This window comes from Podarcis muralis, chromosome 3 (genome assembly GCF_964188315.1).
Source record: "Podarcis muralis chromosome 3, rPodMur119.hap1.1, whole genome shotgun sequence".
Taxonomy (NCBI): Eukaryota; Metazoa; Chordata; class Lepidosauria; order Squamata; family Lacertidae; genus Podarcis; species Podarcis muralis.
Window position 1 is genome coordinate 472,074 of NC_135657.1, and position 14,400 is coordinate 486,473.

The 14,400-nt window shown below is 58.6% G+C and overlaps 2 protein-coding genes across 4 annotated transcripts; one reads left to right on the forward strand and one right to left on the reverse strand.

The window, feature by feature from the left end:
- Positions 1-136: 136 nt before the first annotated feature.
- On the reverse strand, positions 137-4,564 carry SNX17 (sorting nexin 17). Of its 3 annotated transcripts, none has more exons than XM_028725385.2 (15): positions 4,389-4,562; positions 3,639-3,713; positions 3,343-3,460; positions 3,182-3,246; positions 2,993-3,103; positions 2,669-2,759; positions 2,445-2,532; positions 2,285-2,354; positions 2,088-2,210; positions 1,731-1,934; positions 1,428-1,550; positions 1,042-1,119; positions 853-927; positions 719-760; positions 137-593 (listed from the first exon to the last, which is right to left on the reverse strand). In XM_028725385.2, the coding sequence occupies exons 1-15, from the start codon at positions 4,449-4,451 to the stop codon at positions 474-476; spliced, it is 1,446 nt and encodes a 481-aa protein (XP_028581218.2). In that variant the 5' UTR covers positions 4,452-4,562; the 3' UTR covers positions 137-473. The 3 variants fall into 3 exon arrangements, with proteins under 3 accessions (XP_028581218.2, XP_028581219.2, XP_028581220.2); XM_028725386.2 differs by having other exon boundaries at positions 2,088-2,180; positions 4,389-4,561; XM_028725387.2 differs by lacking the exon at positions 719-760 and having other exon boundaries at positions 4,389-4,564.
- Positions 4,565-4,674: 110 nt separating this feature from the next.
- EIF2B4 (eukaryotic translation initiation factor 2B subunit delta) lies at positions 4,675-13,797 on the forward strand. Its single transcript, XM_028725384.2, has 12 exons — positions 4,675-5,088; positions 5,185-5,368; positions 5,466-5,642; positions 5,731-5,813; positions 6,880-6,971; positions 9,339-9,453; positions 10,995-11,071; positions 11,164-11,266; positions 11,549-11,676; positions 12,113-12,302; positions 12,468-12,648; positions 13,559-13,797. The coding sequence occupies exons 1-12, from the start codon at positions 5,038-5,040 to the stop codon at positions 13,756-13,758; spliced, it is 1,581 nt and encodes a 526-aa protein (XP_028581217.2). The 5' UTR covers positions 4,675-5,037; the 3' UTR covers positions 13,759-13,797.
- The last annotated feature ends 603 nt before the right edge of the window (positions 13,798-14,400 follow it).

Here is a 14,400-nt window from a genome sequence, read left to right on the forward strand (position 1 = left end):
TGGAATATAAATGCCCAATTCTTACATCTGGTCTTTGCAAAGTTCTGCAGAATTGCGGGGAGTTGTGTGAGCTGTTTCTTCCTTTCTCTGTATTCCTTTGTGTTGCGTAAACACAAGGAGGAGACGCAGACAGGACTTCCCAATCATGATCTATTTAATCATCGCCACAAACATTCGTTCGTGTTCATCTGTAAACAGCAGGGAGATTAAACGAGATTACAAGCCTAGCAGTTACACAGAAGTCTATTGGCCAGCGCCAGAGCTGTGTCGGATCGCTGTGCAAAATGTCCACTCTACCCTAATTTGGCGCTTATGGAGCTGAAGCCGCCAGCCGGCAACCCCACCCGCTGCCCATCCCGGGGCCCGGGGGGGAGGCAAGGTGGGGGGCGAGGAGCCGGCTGGGGTCGAGGCACATCCAGGTCAACCCGGGAGGTCGTACATTCCACATGGAGGCGGGGGGGGGGGCAGGCCGCTCACAGGTCCTCATCGCCGATGCCCTCAAAGGCGTAGTTGCCATGGAAATCGTTCGCCCCGATGTCGGTGGCGGAGCTGGAATGGCTGATGGCCCTCAGGCTGACCGAGCTGAGCTTGCTCTGGGGGAGGAAGGGGGGGGGAGAGTAAGAACAGGCTGCCCCTGGGACCTGGGGCTAGATGTCCCCTGGGGGCCCCTTCCACAAGTCAGGGGGGCGGGAGGGGGGCAAAGGGAGGCGCTACTCACCGCAACCTTCGTGAGGGAGTCCCGGCTGCTGTCGGGCGAATCCTGCAGGGACAGGCAGACATGTCAGAGGAGACCAAGGCCCCCCCCCAGGGGCAGGCTGGGGCAGGGGTCTGGTGGGGTTAGGGGCTTCTTACCAGGAGAGGGGGGGACTTCACGGCTTGCTGGCTGTCGGAGCGCTGCAGGGCTCCATTGGCTCGCCGGCGAAACATCTGGTGGGGGGGGGGACAGCAAAGTAGCTTGGTCTTGTGGCCCTCAAAAAGAGGGTGGCTCTGTTTCCGCCCCCCGCCCTGCCCCCCAGGTCTGCTGGGGGCCCAAAGCCTCACCTTGCGGATGCTGCCCCCGGACTTCTTCACCATCAGCTCATCCACCATCGACTGCAAGCAGATGCTCAACATTATCGCCTGCAAGGGGGGGGGGAGACCTTGTGACTTAGTCCCATGTGCAGCGCTGCCCCCGCCCCCCCCAACAAGAGCCCCGGTTTTGCTGACCTCAGGCAGGAAGTCCTGCCTCTTGCGCCATAATTTTGGGGCTGTGAGTCAGACTAGAATAAAATCCGGTTTGCATTTCTCAAGAAGTGTTTGGAGTGCGTTATTGGGCAGGCATGCTCTCGAGCGCAGAAGCGGGTATGGGGCAGAGCAAAGGGGTCCCAGTGCGGGCGGAGGCGGCTGCCCCACAGGGCCAAACCCTCCCGCCTCGCTGCTGGGCCTACCTGGGGGCTGGTGATGGTGACCCATTGCAGGCGGTCCTTGCTCATCAGGTACTCAAAAGCCAACTCCAGCTTCACCTCCGTCTTGCTGCCTGCTGGGCCGGACGTCCCGTTGTGCACAGGGACCTGGAAAGGAGCAGGTGTGGGGGTGTGAAGCCTTTCTGCGCTTGCGGGGGGAGGGGGGGGAAACACGACACACCCACAAATTGCCAGGGGAGAAAGAGGGCCAAGAGGCAGCCACCTGCCCAACTGGCCAGACGGGCGCAGGACTCTGTGCAACTGAAAGGGGCTCCGCGCATCACTCACTGAGGACGTGACCCTCCAGCAGCGCATGCGCGTCACTTTGAAGCTGCCCTCCTTGATCTGGTCGCTGGGCAGCTTGACCTGGAAGTTCAGCTCACTGTTCCCGGCGCCCACAATGACGTGGCAGCCCTTCTCGGGGAAGTCCGTCACGCAGGGGTCAAACTTGAGATAGCCGTAATACTTGAGCGTCTGCGCCAGGCGGATGAACTGCGCCAAGGAAAAATAGTGGGAATCTCAGCGTTAGAGGGGGTACTAAAGGGTCCTCCAGTCCACCCCTCCAAAACCCAGGCATCGTTAGAGCCCCCCAAGCAGAGGAGCTGGGGGCTGGCATCACCCGACCCACGCAGGGTCCCAACCAACCTCCTTCTTGGAGACTTTCTCCTGCAGGGACTTCAGCTGGCGATGCTGCTCTTTGTTTGCCAGGATCCAGCCCCTCTCAATGTCGGCCACCGTCTGGAAGGGGAAAGGAGAGGAATCTTGGGGCTATACAGAGTTGGAGGGGACACCAAGGGTCATCTAGTCCAACCCCGTAGCCCAGCCAGGGTCCCGGTGCTTACCTGGGCATAGAGCAGGTTCAGCCCCACCCGCTGCTCCATCACGTCATCGTCGTAGGCGGAGTCCCAGTAGCTGTGGGGAAAAGGGAGCAGGTGCCGTTAGAGGGACTGCTGGCTGGGGGTCTGGCGCCCCCCCCCCCCGTGGCAGCTGCCGCCCCCTCACCTCTTGCGCAAAAGGATCTTGTACTCGGGGTTGCGGAGGCTGGTGACGGACACATAGGGCAGCTCAAACTCCTGCAGCTTCCGGATGACTGGGAAGAAAGCCAACACAGAGCTCCAGCACCCAGACCAGCTCCCCCCCCTTCCTGCCACCCCCCAAATTCCCCCTCCTTTCCCTCCCCGGTCCTGCCAAGCAAGGCGCACATAACAGCAGGGGGGGGCACTCACAGGAAAAGGCCCCGTCCTTGGCTTCTCGCACCAGGAAGAGGTGGAAGTAGCCTATCAGGTCCTCTGGCAGGTCCAGCTTGGAGGCTACGGCCTGCGGGGAGCAATTGGGGGGGGGGGGGTCACCAAAAGCAGCTGCTTCCTCCCTCCCTCCCTCCCCTGGGGAAAAAGACCTGCCATCTTAAGAAAGGCAGAAAACACATTCAAGGCATTCAATTACCATCTGCTTTCATGTTTTAACTTTGGTGCGTCCTGCTAAGCGCCATCGTTAAAGTCCTCTTGGTTTTCTTAATAAACCCTCTGCCCCCCCCCCCAAAAAGGCCTCACCTCCAGGACGTCCTCCGTCTGGTCCGAGGTGAGGAGGTTGACCTTGACGGTCTGTCCATTGGACAGCAGCACCTCCAGCTGCACCTCCTCTGTGGGGATCTGCTGGGTCTCCTGGGGGGGGCACAAAGAGGGTCAGCGCCTGGCCCTTCACCCGCCGGTCCCCCCCCCAACTCACCTGCCCTGCCTCACCTGCTGAGCCTTGCGCAGGAAGCTGTTGAAGATCTCGCTGCCTCCCAGCAAGGGGTCCTGGCGCACTGCGGGGGCACAAGAAGGGCAGCCGTCAGCCCGGGGGGGGGGGGGCTCCTTGCTAGCCCCCCCCGACCCTCAAGCCCACCTTCCCAGGGACTCACCTGCCTGCATGTATTTCTCTAGCTGCTCCCGCCGCTGCTCCACCTCCAGGGGGGTGAGGGTGAAGATCTTCTTGGGGGGGAAGGCGGGCACCACGTTGGCCCCATACTCCTTCCGGAGCTGCAAGGAGGGAGAGCGTTTCTGCGCCCAGCCTGGCTCCAGAACAAGGGGGCCAGACCCCCCCTCACCCCAAACACTGGGGGGAAGCACTCAGCCAACCCCCATCGGCCAAGCATGCAATCCACTGGAAGGGACCCCCGAGGGTCATCCAGCCCACCCCCCGCCATGCTCCCCCTACCTGTTCATGCAGGCCCAGCAGCTGGCTGTAGCGCACCTGGCAGTGCAAGACGCCGTTGACATGGATGTTGTAGGCCTGGCGGGGGAGAGAAGGGGGCAGGTCAGGGGCCAGGCGGGCCGCACCCCAAGGACAGTCACGGGGGGTGGGGGGGCAGAGCAACCAAAGGGGCAGCAAGCACGGCGGGGGGGGGCCTGAACCCACTCCCCCCACCTTCTTCTCCTCCAGAAGGAGGATTTGGGGGGCCGGAGCAGGAAAGTCCGTGGCCCCCCCCCAGCAGGAGCAGAAGGGGAGGACTCGGTGCCCAAGTGGCCGCTTGGCGCAGCTGGCACACCCCCCAGGCTGGCTGCCCGATGGGCCCTCTCCCTTCTCCGAAGGGGGTCTCGCTTGGAAATGGACGGGGGGGGGGTGACTCTGCCCCGGTAAGTGGCGCAGGACGGGAGGCCCCGAGCGCGGCGCCCCACACTAGGGCCCTCTGGCCTGGCTGTTTTTTTTGGGGGGGGCAGCCGGAGCCCGAGCCCGCGGAGCCCTCGTCCCGCTACTTCCCCGGGAAAGAGAAGAGGGCAGCCGGCCAGCCCGGCAGCGGAGGCCGCCCCGTCGGGGCCCAAGCGGACACCCCACCCACCCGCGGCCCTTTGCAGGCCGGCTGGGGGGGGGGGGACGGGCAGAGCGGGGCTTCCTCTCCGGGGGGCGTCGGCGTTTCCCTCCCTCCCGGGGGGCGTCCTCCTCCCCCCCCCCCGTCCAGCCACGCACCACGTAGGCGGCGTTGGCGCCGTCCGCGGCGCGGCTCTCGGTCTCGGGGATGGAGAAGTGCATGGCCGCTCGCTTCGCCTCGCCCTCCGCTACCTCCGGCCCGGGCCCAGCTCCGCCGCCCCGACAGCCGCCGCTGCCGCCGCCATCTTGCGCAAGGAGAGGCGGGTCCCCGTCGGGGCGGGGCGCGGGACGGGGCGGGGCGGCCTGGCGGGGCGGCTCCTCCCCCTCGGGCTCGCCGCAGACCGGGCGGCGGCCACGAGGGGCGCCAGCAAGCCCGACGCCGCCCCTCCAAGCCCCGGGGGCGAAGGGCAGCAGCAGGCTCCGCCTCTCCCGCTGGACGGGGCCGCCGGGACCCGGGAGGACGAAGGGGCCGTCGGGGGAGGAGGGAGCAGCCCCGGGGTGCGGAGGGCTCGGGAGCCCGGCCGCTCCGTCTCGGCCGGAGGAGGGGGCTCCGCCCCCGACGGCATCCCCGCTCCCTGACGCTGCCTAAGCAGCCGCGGCAAGGGGGGCATCCCAGCCCCGCCGCCACCGGGGGAGGCGAGCGGCACCGAGGGGGCGGGGCCTGGGGCCTGGCTCCGCCCCCTCCGCTTCTCGTCCGGCCCGCAGGGGGCGCTGCAGCATCCGGTGCCGTCGGAGAGAGGAGCCGGCGATGGCGGAGCGCAGCAGCGGCGGCGGCGAGGCCGGCGAGCGGGCCGGGCAGGTAGGGGCGCCGCCGGGATCCGGGGGGAGGGCGCCGTCGGGGCCGGCTGCCCGCCTTTGACGCCCCGGCGGGGCTCTGCTCTCGCGTCCCCTGCAGGCGCCGTCGGGGCTTCCGAGCGCCGAGGAGAAGCTGCAGCAGCGGCGGGAGAAGAAGCTGCAGAAGAAGAAGAAGCAGCAGCGCCGCGACGCCGGGAAGGACGAGGCCGGGCAGCAGCAGCAGGAGGCGGCGGAGGGCCCCCTCCCCGTCGCGGAGCCCGCGCTGCCGCCGCCGCTAGCGCCAGGTCGGGGCACCGGAGGGCGGGCACCGGGCGGCGGGCTGGCTCCTCCCCGGCTGCTCTCCGCTGACCCTCCGCCGCCTCCCCCTCCTCTCTCCCGCAGGAGCGGAGCCTCCCGCGCCGTCGGCGGGCAAGAGCAAGGCGGAGCTGCGCGCGGAGCGGCGGGCCAAGCAGGAGGCGGAGCGGGCGCTCAAGCAGGCGCGCAAGGGCGAAGCGGGGCCCCCCGCCGCCGCCCCGCCGGGGCCCAAGGCGCGCCCGCCGCCCGGCGAGACCCAGCCAGGTAAGGCGGCGCCCCGACGGGGAGGGCGCCCGGGGAAAGCGGCCGCTGCCCGGCCTCACCGCCTGCCCGGCCTGCTCCTTCTCCGCAGGGGTGAAGCGGCTCCCGGAGCACGTGCAGGTGGATGATGCGGCGGCGCAGAAGAAGCTGGCCAAGAAGCTGGAGCGACAGCAGGTAGGCGGGAGGGGGCCTCCTCCCGGGATGAAGATGCGCAGCGGAGGGGGCACCACGCCTGCCTCCCCCCCTTTCCTTCCGCCCCTTTTATGTTCCCTTCTCACCCCACAAGTTTTGCGCATTTGTAAGAACTTCACGGGTTAATCTGGCAGCGCCTGTCCTCTGGAACTCCCTGCCACTTGATCTCAAGCAGGTGCCCTCACTGTAGTCTTTTTAGCGCTACAATTTGGTGCCTGCTACAAACATTCTATTGGAGTTTGTCTAGGCCAGGCACCCCCAAACTTGGCCCTCCAGCTGTTTTGGGACTACAATTCCCTTCATCCCTGACCACTGGTCCTGTTAGCTAGGGATGATGGGAGTTGTAGTTCCAAAGGACCGAGTTTGGGGGTGCCTGGTCTAGATGCTTAGGAAGTGACTTAAGTTTTATACCTTTTTGCGTTTTAACTTGTGGAAGGTTTTAAAATGCTGTTGTGTAAGAAAACCATTAAAATGGCTTCCAAAAAGGTAACACAAGAAAATCAAGAAGCTATTATTTATTATTTCTTGATATTTATTAAATTCGTGCGTAGCTCTTCATCCTAGATCTCAGGGCAGTTTGCCCCATAAATTTACAAGATAAAAACACAACAGACATAATAAAAACAACCTCCGCTCCACTCCCCCCCCCCCCCTGCAAGCACATTTAAAAGCAGGCCTGGCTGGTTAGTCAGCAATGCTCTTGGGAGTTAGTGCATCCATTTTATGAAAATCTAATAGTTAAAGTAACAGTAATCAAAATGTTGAGATGTGGGGGACCCTGGAAGGCAGCCCACGGGGCGGAGGTGGAGGAGGCTGTTGTGGCTCAGGAAGGGAGATCTGGGATGGGGGGGGGCAATCCATCTCCCCTTCCCTTTGGCAGCTGGTTCCACTGATGGGGCTCAGGAAAGGGAGGCGGCAAAAATTGCGGAAAGTTTCCCCAGGGGCATGGAGGGCAAAGGGCGGTGGGGCACTGCTGCCGCTTCCGGGGGGTGCAGAGGGTCTCGCCTCCTGCCCTCAGCCCCCCTTTTCTTCCTCTTCCTTGCTGCAGGTGCCTCTGAGGCCGGATTACGGGGCCAAAGTCAGCCTTTTCTCCCACCTCCACCAGTACAGCCGCAAGAAGCTGCTGACACAGCAGATGAGGTGGGTGCCCTCCAGGGTGGATAAAAATCAACGGTTTTTTATTTAAAAAAATGATTTTTTTTTATATCAGATTTTTTAATTTAAATTGGATTTTTTTAAAAAAATGTTTTTGGAGGAAAAAATCTTTCTAAAGATAGTTTTCGATTTAAGTTACATTATAGTCTAAAGGCTATTCATCAGGAAGGAAGGATTTCTTTTAAGCTTTTCATGTGTGCTAAAGCTCAGTCTAAGGGTTTTTAATAAAAAAAATGTTTAACCACATCAGTTAACAAACATAGATACATATGCTATAATGTTCTTATTTTAGTAAATTGTTTAAATTGTTATTAAGGAAATGATTATTTTTCTCCTTCCAATAAAGTATAGCAGAAAAGTTTTCCAAATATAAACAGTTAACTTATTAAACCTCACAATAATTTCATAATTATCTGTCTATGTGTTTCTAATAGCCTAATGTGTTTCTAATAACCTAATCAGTAATTTTTGATAACTACACTGAAAATTTATTATTCCAAAAATGAAACCTTCCTCTAGTTAAGATGATACCAGCAGGAATGAATCTTTCTGTAAAAAAGTGATTGAAGTCTTACGGACTAGTGATTTAAATTGTTTTGATTTAAATCAAATCCACCCTGGTGCCCTCCTGGCGCCCGTCCGTCACGTTCCGACCCCGGGAGCTCCATACTTCTGCTTCCTTGGAGAGCTCTGTTTCCCCATCCGGGCTGTGGGGCTGCCCCATTCATTTTATGCTGCTTCTCGCTGGCTTTTGCAGAGTTTGTGATGGGGCTGTTTGTAGATGGATGATGGGAAAAGGGAGGAGGAAGTTGGGGGGCTGCTCCATCCAGCTCAGCCTCGCCCCTTACAGCCACCGTGGGGCTGAGCCCAGGGGGTTGGGCAAGAAGGAGCCTCTCCCAGGGGGGACCTTGTGGGGCGCACAGCAGAGGGGCGTTCCTACTGCATTGGCGCTTCTTAATATTATTTATTTCCCAGGGTATATAATTAGAAGTAGAAGATGTAATTAAATTCCCATATAAATGCACAGTGTCTCAAATGTACCTGCCCCGCCCTGCCCCATCAGGCTGCCTGCCTCAGGTGCCATCCTCAGCAATGGGGCACCCAGCCAGTCTCCCCATGGAAACACAGGAATAATGAGGGTTCTACTAATAATAATTTATTATTTGTCCCCCAGCCATCTGACTGGGTTGCGCCAGTCGCTCTGGGTGGCTTCCAACGAAAAATACAAAGGGGAGAAAACCAACCACCACCAAACATTAAAAGCTTCCCATCAGAGGACTGCCTTCAGAAGTCTACAAAAAGTTATATAGTTGTTTAATTCTTTGGCATCTGCCAGGAGGGCATTCCACTGGGCAGGCACAACTCCTGGTTCCCTCTAAATTCACTTTTTGCAATGAGAGAACTACCAAAAAGGCATTTCATTTTAGCACCTCTACTTTCCTTTTTTGTGGTATCTGAAAAAGGGTGGGGGGGCAGCAATAGCATCGCTGCTTCACAACCCGCAACCTTTCCCCTTCAAAAATGTGTTGAGGTTTTGTATGGCTTTTTAGAAATGAATCTGTGAAGCGGGAAAAGTACCAGTTTGGCAGTGAACACACAAACCACATGTGTTTTACTCCAGTTCCTTTATTATTGTTGCTGCTGCTGCTGCTGTTATTTCAGTTATATCACTATCCAAAGATCCCAGAATGGTGTGCAACAATTAGAACATTATTTATATGCAGCATAATAATAATAACAGAATGCACAGCGAAACAAACAAAAAAATAACAACAACAACAACAGTGGGGGGACCCTTTAACAAACATAAGTTATTTAATGGCCAGAGGCCTGGCTAAAGAGATATGTTTTCACCTCACGCCTAAATATGTTGTTGTTGTTGTTCTTAAGATTTATATGCTATATACTACCCTTCATCCTAAGATTTCAGGATGGTTCGCAGGATGCAATGATGGTGCCAGATGAGCCTCGCTGGGGAGAGCATCCCACCACAGAAAAGGCCTGTTCTTTAGTGGGTGCTATAATAATAATAATAATAATAATAATAATAATAATAATAATAATAATAATAATAAATATTTCTACCCTGCCCATCTGGCTGGGTCTCCCCAGCCACTCTGGGCAGCTTTCAACAGAACCTTAAAAAGAGAATAAAACTTCAAAAATTAAAAACTTCCCTAAACAGGGCTGCCTTCAGAAGGGAAGCCCTCACAAGCCAAAGTGTGGGGAGAAAGGAAAGTGTGGCGCCAAGTGCAGAGTCACAAGGGGCACGGAGTTGGGTCGCCAAAGAAAGGTGTGGCGCCTGTGTGAAATGACTTGCGGTGCGTTTGTGTCTTCTTGTGCTCCCTGCAGCATCCCAGCCTCCGCCATCCACCCGGCGGTGGTGCGCCTCGGCCTCCAGTACTCTCAGGGCACCATCAATGGCTCCAACGCCCGCTGCATTGCCCTCTTGAGGGTCTTCAAACAGGTGTGTGGAAGGTTCTGGGTGGGGTTGCGCAAAGGTGGTTTGCTGCAAGGAAGCGCCAAGGTAGGTGCAGTGCAGCAGAGTAGCCTGACTTCACACCCACACCCTGCCTGGCTGCCAGTCAGGGCTGGCATCGCACTCGCATCTCCCGGGTGAGCAGCCCAGGCAGTGGCAGCATCCTGGCGTCACTGACATTTCCGGAGGCTCTTCAGGGGTAGCCCCAAGCAGAGGGTGTGCCAGCAGTCTCAAGAGAGGAGTTGGCCTTTCCAGAAAACAGGCAAAGCCTGTCTGGGTGGACAGAAGCAAAGCCAGGCTCCAGGGGGACCCCATCTGCAATATGGCAGTGCGGGAATTTCATTCCTGCTGTTGGCCTCCCTCGGTCTCCAGAGACAATGGAGTGTGCCTCCGGGGGTGAAGCCAAACTGCTGCATTGGAAACAGTGAAGTGACCTCCCCGGGATGCAAACCTGGGCAGCGTGTCTGGAGGTCTAGGGCTGCCCAGAGAACAAGACCCCCCCCCCCTTGATCTCGCTGATGGGGTCCAAAGGAAAGCAGAGCAAGACATTTGGCACCAGCTTGGCTGCAGGAGTTGCGGGAATGAGGTGTACCGAGCGCCATCCAACCATCTTGGGTTTACTCCTGAGCAGGATGCGGGTGGCGCTGTGGTCTAAACCACAGAGCCTCTTGGGCTTGCCAGTCGGAAGGTCGGCGGTTTGAATCCCTGTGGAATAGTTAGCTCCCATTGCTCTGTCCCTGCTCCTGGCAACCTAGCAGTTTGATAGCACACCAGTGAAAGTAGATAAATAGGTACCACTGTGGCGGGAAGGTAAATGGCGTTTATGTGCAATCTGGTTTCCATCACAGTGTCCTGTTGTGCCAGAAGCGGTTTGGTCCTGCTGGCCACATGACCCAGAAAGCTGTCTGTGGACAAACACCAACTCCCTTGGCTGGAAAGCGAGATGAGCGCCACAACCCCATAGTCACCTTTGACTGGACTTCACCGCCAGGGGTCCTTTACCTTTTCGCTCCTGAGCCTTTTCTTCCCCCAAAGATGTCCCACAAGCAGAGGTTTAGGATCTGAGTTTTCCTCCTCCTCGTTGTTGTTGTTGTTGTTGTTATTAACATACATATATTAAATTTAATTATTAATTTTGTATACTGCCTCTTCAAGGCAGTTCACAGCAAAAAAAATACAAGATAAAATACAAAAAACAAACCGAAGAAACCAATAATGCACCACTCCCTCCAACAACAACACAAATATTATTATTAAATTTATATCCCCGCCCCTCTAGTTTTCCTCATATTGGTGCTCAAGATCAGAGAAGGCAGAATTAACCTATGGAAGCAGCGTTGGGAACTAGCCTTGGGGGCTGTGGAAGGGCTGGGTGGGATTAGGAGAGGTCTGTGGGTGGCCTCTGTCTCCCGTGCCCCTGCAGAGGTCGGCGGGCCTCCCAGGAGAGGCGTCTGGCTGGCCCCGGGCGGAATCAGGGCGCTGGGTGAGCTGCCATCTCATGGCCGCCGCCCCTCTTGTCGTCCCGGCAGGTGATTGAGGACTACACCACCCCAGCCAACGAGGAGCTCTCGCGGGACCTGGTGAACAAGCTGAAGCCCTACATCAGGTGACGGGGAGGGGCTGGCCCCCCTTGGGGAAAGAGAGGGAGGGGGCAGGGGGGGCCATGAGGCTGGGCTGAGCGCTCCTTTCCTCCTGCAGCTTCCTGAACCAGTGCCGGCCCCTGTCTGCCAGCATGGGCAACGCCATCAAATTCCTCAAGAAGGAGATCTCTGGGCTGCCCGCCTCCAGGCGCGAGGAGGAGGTGCGTCCAGCAGCGCCTTGGGGGGCAGGGGCCTGGGCTGGCCATGGGGTCCGTGGCAGGCACAAGAGGGGCACCGTCTCTCTGCCACGCTCCCTGGCGGGTTTGAGTGGCAGCGGAGCCCACCACAAGTTGTCAGACCTCTCTGGGTTCGTCCTTGGGGTGGTAGCCCTGTCCCTGTGCCAGCTTGGGAGGCAGAGGGCTTCTTGGTGTCCTCCGGGGGCTCCTCCCGTCTCGGAGATGGGCCAGAGAGTGTGGCGTGACCAGGCCCCCCTCCCGTGACAGGCCAAGCGGGACCTCCAAAAGGCCATTGACTGCTACGAGCGGGAGAAGATCGTCTTGGCGGCCAAAGCCATTTCCAAGTCTGCCTTAGAGAAGATCAACGACGGGGACGTCATCCTCATCTATGGATGGTACGGAGTCGAGGGTCTGGGGTGGGCACCCTGCTGTGGGTGGCAAGGGTCTTGTCGGCTGGGGAGCCGAGGTGTTGGAGGGGGCTGGCCCCCGGGAGGCCTGTTGGAGCCCGGCCTGCAGCTCCCGCCCCTGGCTGGGCTGACCTGTGCCCCACGAGCAGGGCCGCCTTACCCATAGGCACTAGGGGTGTGGGGCACCTGGGCACCAGCCCAAGAGTCCGGGGCCTGAGAGTTGAGTCCGGGGAAGAGCCCGCCCGTCGGTTGGAGTGCCACGGCGGGCTCTTTTGCTGCGGCAGGCTGCACCACGAGTTCGAGGGCGACCGAGAGCCAGCGAGACGCTGAGACAGCCCTGCCCGTGAGATGGGTTGTGAGAGCAGCAGAGGGTGGCAGGAGCAGGAAGCCCCCTCCTCACCCCTTGCCTGCGTTTGCCTGCCAGCTCCTCCCTGGTGACGCGCATCCTCTGCGACGCCCACACCCAGTGCCGCTCTGCAGGCCGTGCCTTCCGTGTGGTGGTGGTGGACAGCCGCCCACGGCTGGAGGGGCAGGAGACGCTGCGCCGACTGGTCAAGCAGGGCATCTGCTGCAGCTACGTCCTCATCAACGCCGTCTCCTACGTCTTGCCCGAGGTGAGGAGGCGGCAGGGGAGCGGGCAGGCTCTTTCTGCTGGCAGGCGGACTCCGCAAAGGCTTTGTGCCTCTGCCCTGGCTGAGTCTGGGCGGGGGCTTCCCCCGGCACCCTCGCTGGGCGTGAAAGAGTGTCGAGATCCCCAGCTCCGCTTCCTCCCCTGGCAGGTCTCCAAAGTGCTTCTGGGCGCGCATGCGCTGTTGGCCAACGGCTCCGTGATGTCGCGCATGGGCACCTCACAGATCGCGCTGCTTTCGAAGGCCCACAACGTGCCGGTCCTGGTCTGCTGCGAGACCTACAAGTTCTGCGAGAGAGTCCAGACTGACTCCTTCGTCTCCAACGAGCTGGGTACGCTGCAGGTCCCTTGGGGGTGGGGAGTTGGAGGACCCACTAAGAAGAGAGGGAGCATCAGGGAAATGCCCAGCTGGCACTTTTTGCTAATGCCATGGGAACACCCGTTTCCCTCCCCACAGCCCTCTGTAAGTTGAGAGGGTCTTGGTGCACGTACAGGGCACTCCCTCCCTCAACTAGCAGGGGCAACTGTCTGCCATGGCAGCAAGCAGAGTAGGGGAAGCCTGTAGGGCCCCGGGCAGCCCCTCCTGCCTTTGAACTCAGGAAGCCGCCTTGTCCTCGAAGGTGAACAAGGAGATGCTGCTGAGCTCCTTCTACATGCCAAGCAGATGATCTGCCATGGAGCCCAGGCCCTTGCACTCAAGCCCCGTTATTGGGGCTGCCCCAGAGCTTGGCCTTGGGAGGGAGGGAGAACCCTAACCCTCCTCTTGCCGGGGGGTGGGGGGGTGGGGAATAATAATAACAATTATTATTATTATTATTATTATTATTATTATTATTAGGCAGCTTCCTCTGGGCGGCTTCCAGCGGAATATTAAAATACAATGGTCTGTTAAACACTAAAAGCTTCCCTAAACAGGGCTGCCTTCAGATGTCTTCTAAAAGTCTGGTAGTTGTTCTCTTTGACATCTGGTGGGAGGGGGTTCCACAGGGCGGGTGCCACCACCGAGAAGGCCCTCTGCCTGGTTCCCTATAACTTGGCTTCTTGCGGGGAGGGAACCGCCAGAAGGCCCTCAGTGCTGGACCTCAGTGTCTGGGCTGAACGATGAGGGTGGAGACGCTCCTTCAGGTCTACTGGACCGAGGCCATTTAGGGCTTTCAAGGTCAGCACCAACACTTTGAATTGTGCTCGGAAACGTCCTGGCATCATCTCTCTGACCCCGGCTGTCCGCTGTGCCACTTGCAGATGACCCCGATGACCTGATTGGTGGGAAGCCAGGGAGGACCCTGCTGGCCGGCTGGCAGGAGAGCAAGTCTCTGCGCCTCCTCAACCTGGTCTACGACGTGACGCCCCTGGAGCTGGTGGACCTGGTCATTACGGACTTGGGGATGATCCCTTGCACCTCCGTCCCAGTTGTGCTGCGGGTCAAGAATGTGGAGCAGTAATGCCAATGGGTGGGGTCAATAAACCTGTGTGTGCCCTGCTCCCTGCCTCCGCTGTGTGTGTGCCTGAGCGCATGGACAGAACAGGACCACTGGAAGACCTTCCCAAAAGGGGTTGTTGCCATGGATGCGTCTCAAAGTGGGGGGTCGACACGGAGCCCAAACTCTGGGCTGGGATGTGTGAAGGGGCTTTTCTGGTTCCCTCTGAACAGAGAGGCCACCCTTTTCTGCCTCATCGGTTGGGCAATCCAGCTCTGTAGATCCAGCCCCATCAGCCTTGCTCTGCATCCCCACATTTCCATCTTGCTTTGACAATAGAGGGACAAACCCTCCCGATAGGCCCCAAGGTGGTTAGAAATCTTTTAAAGTGTTATTATTTATTGAATTTCTATAGTGCCCTTCATCCAAAGATCACAGGGCGGTTCACAACATTCAAGGAAGTGCCAGTCACGGCAGAGCCTGATTCTGTTCAGATCCTGGTTGGTTCCTGTGGCCCAAGGATGCTCACTGATTTCTTTGCCCACTTTTGGGGCCACCTTCTTGGAACAAACCCAGGGCACTTCACAGAAAAATCAGTGTAAGCATGAAAACACAGGACAAAAAACCCAGCAGCCCTATTACATTTAAAGCAGAGTATTGTCAGCT

What these genes read in the sequence shown, in the direction of transcription:
- SNX17 (XM_028725385.2), bottom strand. Translation starts at nt 4,451, where the DNA reads ATGCACTTCTCCATCCCCGAGACCGAGAGCCGCGCCGCGGACGGCGCC. An exon ending in TGAACCTGCTCTATGCCCAG is followed by an intron (nt 2,211 to 2,284) that starts GTAAGCACCGGG and finishes AACTCTGTATAG; the next exon opens with CCCCAAGATTCCTCTCCTTT. An exon ending in CCGGGGGCAGCATCCGCAAG is followed by an intron (nt 928 to 1,041) that starts GTGAGGCTTTGG and finishes CCCCCCCACCAG; the next exon opens with ATGTTTCGCCGGCGAGCCAA.
- EIF2B4 (XM_028725384.2), top strand. Translation starts at nt 5,038, where the DNA reads ATGGCGGAGCGCAGCAGCGGCGGCGGCGAGGCCGGCGAGCGGGCCGGG. An exon ending in GCCGCCGCCGCTAGCGCCAG is followed by an intron (nt 5,369 to 5,465) that starts GTCGGGGCACCG and finishes TCTCTCCCGCAG; the next exon opens with GAGCGGAGCCTCCCGCGCCG. An exon ending in CTTCGTCTCCAACGAGCTGG is followed by an intron (nt 12,649 to 13,558) that starts GTACGCTGCAGG and finishes TGCCACTTGCAG; the next exon opens with ATGACCCCGATGACCTGATT.